We start from the raw sequence: 8,541 nt of genomic DNA, 5'->3' as shown, positions 1-8,541 counted from the left end.
ACTTACAAATTTTCAGGTGCCTAGCTTTTGGATCGGGAGATAATTGGCTTAGTTTGTTCCAAATATTTGAACTTGCATATTTCTAGTATAGAGTCGTGTCACTTTATTCGAGATTATGTCAGACTGTGATTTCTTTAATTTTAATTGTAATGTCGCTGCATTTGGATTTTATTATGTTAAATGACATTTGAGATTTGAGATTTAGCATTTAAGTATTAATTATTGGCTTAAAAAAGTTGGGTCGTTACAATTATATAGTTATTTTCTTTGTCTATTATAAACAAATAGTAGATAAACTTGATAAAATCTAAATATATTATCATAAATAGCAAAATTCATAACCTTTTACTTGGTTATGCTAACACTCAATGATAACATTTGGAACTCTATAAAAAAAATACTTTTACTCCTCAAGCACATATCCAGAGGTAATTATTTGGTATTTATTATGAATTTAATGATATAAATGATATCCCATTAAGATCGATGAACAAAAATGATATATGACGTTGACTTGAGTGACTATTTTGATATTTAACCCTAGAAATAATTAAATGAACATTGCCGTACGTACATACCAAATGTATGCAATCTTCCGTATTCCAGTATAAACTCAAGTAAATCACTTTGATGATACAAATGAAAGACATTTCATTTCTTTTTAATAGAAACCCCGAAGTTTACTCTTGTTTGCTAATTTGGAGACGACATATTGAAATCCACTATGTATATAATTATCCATCCATGTTTTGTTGGTGCACATTATATATATCACTATTCTCATTTCCATGTAATTCCAAGCAAATCCATCGATGTAACTATTTGTGTGTAATGAAGGCTTAGCATTGTCGGCTAGATAATTCATCTAAATCATAATTAATCAATAGGGTGTGCATCAGGTTTATGTTGAGAATTAGTTTTTGATTTTACACGATTCCTAAATAATTAGTCACTGGAGGTGAATATGAAATCTCATTAGGATTGTTCTTCCTTTTGGAAAATTATTTTCTTTTTTTTATAGTTTGCAAATAATTAATGAATCAATTGTGACGCCATAATGAACATATTCTTTATTGTATTTAATTTTATCAAAAGCGATTCTTTCGTGATGTACATAATACTTATACCTCTTTTGGACATTTAAAATTTTATATTCTCATTTAATGTCCCTAGCACGTTCTTTTCGCATTGCCCTTTCATATTTTCTTATAAAATCTTTTGCATTTCGCGAGAGATTGTAGTCCTTAGCTATGTGAAATTGTTATGTGTGTGCATCATTGTTTTTATATGCAAAACTCGAGATTTCTAGACACTTCTTATGTGACATCACTTAGTGTATGTGCTAGTACCATATTTATATCAAAATCTAAAGAGCTCCAGAAGCTTCCTTCTCCAGAGAATTCTTGACACTTGTATGGGCCCCGATTCACTCAGCTCTTCAAAATAATGTGGCGTATAAGCTCTTTTGGACAGCGTAAATCCAGTACTTTCTATTTACTTGCTTTCTTATCAGAGTTGAGTTGATACCTCTTTAATTACATATAGGCTTAACATATGCCTTTCAGAAGAAAATTACCAATTTTAGGACGCTTGTGTTGTAAGGCTCCCACTCTTTCATTGACTCCAACCATCCATCTCAAAGTGATGTACTTCTTAGGAATCTCTGACCGTTGCATCTTACACAAGTATCGAATAATATGACGACAAAGGATTCCCAAACTTTCAAATTTTCGACAAACACAAGTTATGGTGCCATTCTCGGTGACGATCAAAACATAGTATTTTCTATACTCCTCTTGGACCGTTGTTTTGTATGCCTCGTAATGCTGGTAAATTGCATTGCTCTTTTTCTTAATCACGACATAAGCTCCACTTTCTTTAAGTTCGTGTTGAAAACGTCTAAACATTTCTTTCATGTAAGTAGATGCCGCATGATTCTCCAATGATGATGATGTTATTTTGGACCTTTCCTTGTTCTTTTTTTCATAATCAGCCTCTCTTTCACGTAAATATTGTTTCTTCAACGCTTTCTGTGAATTCTCTATAAACTCTTTCAAACCGGTACTAGCATTGACAAATTCATCGAAGAAAGAATTCATTGACTCACTTCTGGAGGTAGTGGTCATCCCAGTTGTGAAGTGAAGTTTAGTGTAAACACGGACCCACTTGTGTCGAACGGAGTACATATCTTGTAACCAAGAATGGTTCATCAAATCGTATTTTTAACCTAATGCCTCCCACCTATCTTCGAATTGTGCACCTGTTAGTGACTTGTAGATGCAAGAGTTGAAATCTTCTTTGAAGTGATCATGATTTGCATATAAATGCAATAATATTTCACCAAACTTTGTTCTTATATGCCACCTACAATATAAATGATTTGTGTTAGGCAAAACTTTGGCAATTGCGTTTCCAATAGAAATGTCTTGATCGGTGATGATCGTTTTTGGAGCCACGTTCCCCATAGCCTCTAACCAACTATTAAACACCCATAAGTAAGATTCTTCGGTCTCATCCCTTATCAGGGCAAATCCAAACAAAATCGACTGATAATGGTGATTCACCCCGGTAAATGGCACAAACGCATTCAATACCTATTAGTACGATACGTGGAGTCAAAAACAACATCTCCAAAAATTTTGTAGGCATTGACTGATCTCGGGTCAACCCACAGCATGGCCCGCACACGATTTTCCTCGTCCACGTCAACTTCATAGAAAAATTCACCTTAACTATTACGTTTCAATTCTCAAAGTAATGCCAATCCCTCTAAAGCATCACTCGAATCAAACACATAATGTCGAATATCACGCAATACATTCCGAACATCTTGATTACTAAATCCAATATTCTCCCAGCCACCCAGTAACTCTCCTAACATGTTTAAAGTGTTTGAAGGCCCAATACCTGATTTAATCAATGTTTGCCGAATAACGGGAGTTATATTCCTTGGCCTTTGCATGAAAAGCACTTCATCCTTTGAAATCGTTGTGGGATTGTGTTTTAAATTAACCAATGTCACTTCCCATTTCTTCAATTTTACCCTATGTATAACGTACATCCGCTCCAAGAAATGCATTCTACAAATAGAATCCCAATTTCTCCTTCTTTTATGAACATCCGTATCTTCATCCAACGACTTGGGTACTAATCGACCACCCTTTCGACATATATATAAACGCGAACAAATTTTCCTACTTTTCACACGCCTATGTGTGGTTCTAATTATCACCTCAAAACCAACACGTCTACCATAATCTCTATGAAACATTTCCGCTTTATATAAGCTATCGAACAATTGACCAAACACAAGGACAAATTTCATTCAAATCATAATCATCTTTTGAATTTTGTTTGTCATAAAAATCATCAAAACATTCATCACCAACCTCCTCAACATCATCATCACCAACCTCCTCAACATCATCATCACCAACCTCCTCCACAATCTCAATTCTAGGTTTATTAGGTGTAATGGGCTTACTAGGGGATGTTAATTTTTAAAATATGTAAGATGCCATGAGATTAATAGAAATCTACCCGTAATAAAGAAGTCCAATAAAGCTCCAAGCTCCAAACTCCGAGCTCAACCTATAAGCTTCAAATTTCAAGCTTTAACCTCCAATAAAGATCCAAGCTTCAAACTCGAATAAAGGTCCAAGCTTTGTGTATTTTGTGTGTATTGGGTTTGTATACTCTAAAAATGGTGCATGGGAAGAAGAGGTCGTGTTTTTGAGACTGTGGATCTAAACACAATATAATGTAGCATAAGTGTCTTTAAACGCAATATTGTAGAGCGTATAAAGATATTACCCTGTATAATATAGCGTATACGTTATTATTGAAAATAGTAGCTAGTAGAGCGTATAAGAGTCTTTTATATTCCAAATAGTAGGTTGAAGAAATACATATTATTGAAAATTAAATTTTAAACCTACAAGATTTTTCGAGTAAATAAGTTATTAATATTACATAAGAGAAAAAAAATATATATATATTGCACTTAATATTTTATGTTTTATATATGAAACAAATGGAAGAGAAAGAAAAAGTTATTTGATCTTTTTATAATAATTAGTAGTAAATATTAGTATTTATCAATGTGTTTGATTAATCTATAATAAATTACTTTTAACTCTAAGGAAATATAATTGTCATATAATTAAGTTACTAATTATACATTATTTATGTGTTTGGGTAAATTTACTTTAAAGTGATTGTTAATGAATATTTATTTCAGAAATTCAATTTTTTTTGTAAAATTTAAGTTATTCAACTACAAATTTTTAGATAGACAGATTTTTAATTAAAATAGAGTTAATTGCAATTTACACCCATTTGGTTTCAGCATATTGCAAATTGCACCTAATAGTTTTGGAAAATACAACTATTTAGATACAAGTTTATCACAATTCAAACAAACTTATAGCCCATCTGAGTGAATTTAAATGTAACCAAGACCAGTTCTATAATTTCAATCTTAGCCAACTAATTAATATATATTTTAAGTGTTGGGCTATACAAGTTGGAGTTTAAGCAAAAAATAATTTACCAAAATTTAAAAAAAAAGCCCATTGAGCCCATACACCAGACATATAATTTCAACCTTGGCCGACTCATTGACAAAAAACCCTAATCCTCTTAGTTCAGGATTGGCATAACACAACGCCGCCTCTTCTCTTACCTCATAATTTAGCTCACTTAATCTTAATCTTAAGGCTTTTCTTGAAAAATAAATAAATTACATTTGATATCATAGTTCTAATATAAAGCACATTATTAAGTATAATCTAATAAAAGTTGGATCACATATATAGAACCCTACCACATATATAAAAAATAAAGAAAAAGATGTGAAGATAGGTAATAGAAGTTGATATTACATATAAAACCCTCCTCCCACACACACACATATATGATTTTGTACCGTAGCGCATAAAGAACTCATCAAAATAAAATACTCCTGGCGTCCCTTTTTAGTTGTCACATTTGATTTTGTGCCGGTCAAATTGACTAAAGTTTGACTGAAATTTATTAATATTTTATCAATTGACAAAATAAAAAAAATATGTCACCAGAAATAACTTTTAATCTATTTTAAGATGTAATTTTCAGTTTTTTAAAATAATGAGTGACTGACTTATAATCTTTGGTCAAAACTTAGTCAATTTAACTAAAAAATAGAAATGTGACCACTAAAAAGGGACCGAGGGAGTATCACGAACAATACAATAATTAAAAGGTCGTGTGCGGCCAAGACATATAATCTCATAATATCTTATGAGCAAACTCATATCAAAACTCAAAAATCACTTTATTTAAGTAATATTACAACATTTTAAGTCCTTAGTGCAAAAATAGCAACAACACTTTATTACTATTTAAGATTTAAAAGAAGATTTTGATCATTTGTGTAATGCACTTTGTCGTTTGCAACACCGTCCACAAGTAGAATATAAGGTGGATATAAATATGGTTACTTACCGATACAAATAATGCAGTTTCTCCTTATGTATATATATTCTACTTTAAGGTGTGATTATGGTCAAAGATGGTCAATTTGACCATCAATACCGAGAAGACACAAGGAGTATATTATTTCTCTATAATGCAATATTTAGGTTACGCGATTAGTATAACATTACTTTATTTTATTAATATTATGATTTCTTTTTAAGTTAATCTCTTAAAATTATTAAATATAAGAAAAGAAGAGAGTCTTTTATATACAAAATAGTAGCTTAAATGAAATACTTATTATTGAAAATTAAATTTAAAACCTACAAGATTTTTCGAGTTAGCAAGTTATTAATATTACATAAGAGAAAAAAAAATATATTACACTTGATATAGTACGTTTTATATGTGAAACAGATGCCAGAGAAAGAAAAAGTTATTTGATATTTTTATAATTATTATTAGTAAACATTAGTATTTATCAATGTGTTTGATTAATGTATAACAAATCACTTTTAACTTTATGAAATATAATTTTCATATAATTAAGTTCTTAATTTTGTAAAATATATGTGTTTGGGTAAATTTACTTTAAAGTGATTGTTAATGAATTTGTATCTTAGCAAAAATATTTTTGTAAAATTTAAGTTATTCAACTACAAATATCTAGATATATAGATTTTTTAATTTAAATATAATAATAATTAATAAATACAACTATTTAAATACAAACTCCTCAATTTAGTAGATATAGACTTTGGGATTGGGTGCTAAGTGAAAATAAAGGTCCTTTTAAAAACGTAAGTTTATTTAACAATTCATTGTTTTCACTTTCACCGAGTCCAATTTATGCCGTACCTGTTTATGAGAATTCAAACAAACGTATGTCCCATGTGAGTGAAGTTAAATGTAACCAAGATCCAGCCTATAATTTCAATCTTAATCAACTAATTAATATACATTTTAGGTGTTGGGTTATACAAGTTTGAGTTTAAGTAAAAATACAATTTACCAAAATTTAAACAACAGCCCGTCAAGCCCATACACCAATCAAATAATTTCAACCTTGGCGGACTCATTGACAAAAACCCTTGTCATCTTAGTTCAAAACTGGCATAACACAACGCCGCCTCTTCTCTTCCCGGCCTCTTAATTTAGCTCACTTAATCTTAATCATAGTCTTAGGGCTCATCTTGAATTTCTTTTACCCTCAATGTATATATTTTGGGTATACATGTAAGTACTCATTACTCTATGTTTTACATGCTAATGTTATTTTATGTTAAATTATACTCTATGTGTGTGTAATCTACTTGATTTGATCTGCAATAGCTTTAATTTCATTCTTAGATCATATGATTTTAGAAATCAAATTATGTTTTGTTAGTAGAGATGTACCTTGTATCAATTGTGGGTTATTTTAGAAAGCAACATTTTTTCCATTAAATTTCCTTATATTTACAATTTTGAACTAATTTTCCTATAATTTATTTTAATTTTATCTGGTATTTTGAAAGGATATAATATTAGAGGAGATTTAACTTTGATGATACTTCTCCTCTTATACAAATCTCAAGGACCATAGAAGTGACTCTATGGATCCTCGATCAAATAATTTACAACCTTCATAGAAGGACCTTTATTTTCACTTAGCACCCAATCCCAAAGTCTATACCAACTAAATTGAGTAGTTTGTCTTTAAATAGCTGTATTTATTAATTATTATATTTCAATTAAAAAATCTATCCATCCAGATCTTTGTAGTTGAATAACTTAAATTTTACAAAAATATTTTTGCTAAGATAGAAATTCATTAAAAATCATTTTAAAGTAAATATACCCAGACACATAAATAATGTACTATGACAATTATATTTCCTTAAAGTTAAAAGTGATTTGTTATACATTAATCAAACACATTGGTAAATACTAATGTTTACTACTAATTGTTATAGAAAGATCAAATAACTTTTTCTTTGTCTTGCATCTATTTCATATAAAACAAACTATATTAAGGGTAATATATTTTTTTTTCTCTTATATAATATTAATAACTTACTACCTCGAAAAATCTTGTAGGTTTTAAATTTAATTTTCAATAATATGTATTTCATTTAAGCTACTATTTGGAATATTAAAGACTCTTCTTTTCTTATATATAATAATTTTAACAGATTAACTTAATAAGGAACCTTAATGTTAATAAAATAAAGTAATGTTTTACTAATTGGCTAACCTAAATATTAGATTATAGAGAAATAATATACTCCTTCTGTCTTCTTGGTATTCAAGGTCAAATTGACCATCTTTGACCATAATAACACCTTAAAGTAGAATATATATATATACCTAAGGAGAAACTTCATTATTTATATTTTTAAGTATTCATATTTATATCCACCTTATATTCTACTTGTCCAAAGGTGTTTTTAATTATTCATATTTTTAAGTATTCATATTTATATCCATCTTATATTCTATTTTTTTTATTTTTAAGTATTCATATGTATATCCACCTTATATTCTACTTATCCACCTTATATTAACATTAAGGTTCCTTATTAAGATTTAAGAATAGGCAATTTAGACACTTTGAAAGGAGTAATATTAACATAAATAACAAGTAACTAGGAGTCACATATCTCTTAATTACCAAGCAGCATCTTCGACATCAATCAATTTTTTATGATAAGCATCATACTCAAACCGACTTTAGTAATCAGAATCAGAAGGCCGACCTTCAATCCCCATATATTCTTGGAAAGTGTGCACGACACACTTTCCAAGGATACAATCTAGACTTTGAGGATCAAAATGGTTCGATAGAAATAATTCCTTTTTTCCCGTGATTGTCTTTCTTCCAAAGGCCAGTGTCTTGGGGCCTGTAGTACCATCTTACTTTTACTTTGTTAGCCTAGATTCTACAATGTGAGCAACATAAGGTGGATCATCCCGATTAGAGGCCCTGAGAAGCACACAATTTCCATCTACAGAACATCGAAATTATAGACAATTAGAAATATATAGACAATACCAAATCCAACAACTCATACAAAAAGGAAAGTGTGATTGCCATCCCCTAAA

General features: G+C 29.9%; 1 protein-coding gene across 1 annotated transcript; it reads right to left on the bottom strand.

Moving 5' to 3' along the window:
• Positions 1–1,547: 1,547 nt before the first annotated feature.
• LOC135149431 (protein FAR1-RELATED SEQUENCE 5-like) lies at positions 1,548–2,099 on the bottom strand. Its single transcript, XM_064085156.1, has one exon. The coding sequence runs from the start codon at positions 2,097–2,099 to the stop codon at positions 1,548–1,550; it is 552 nt and encodes a 183-aa protein (XP_063941226.1).
• Between the last annotated feature and the right edge of the window lie 6,442 nt (positions 2,100–8,541).

Source organism: Daucus carota, chromosome 9 (assembly GCF_001625215.2).
Source record: "Daucus carota subsp. sativus chromosome 9, DH1 v3.0, whole genome shotgun sequence".
Lineage (NCBI taxonomy): Eukaryota > Viridiplantae > Streptophyta > Magnoliopsida > Apiales > Apiaceae > Daucus > Daucus carota.
The sequence above is the reverse complement of the archived record's forward strand: the minus strand, read 5'-3'. Positions and strand labels throughout refer to the sequence as shown.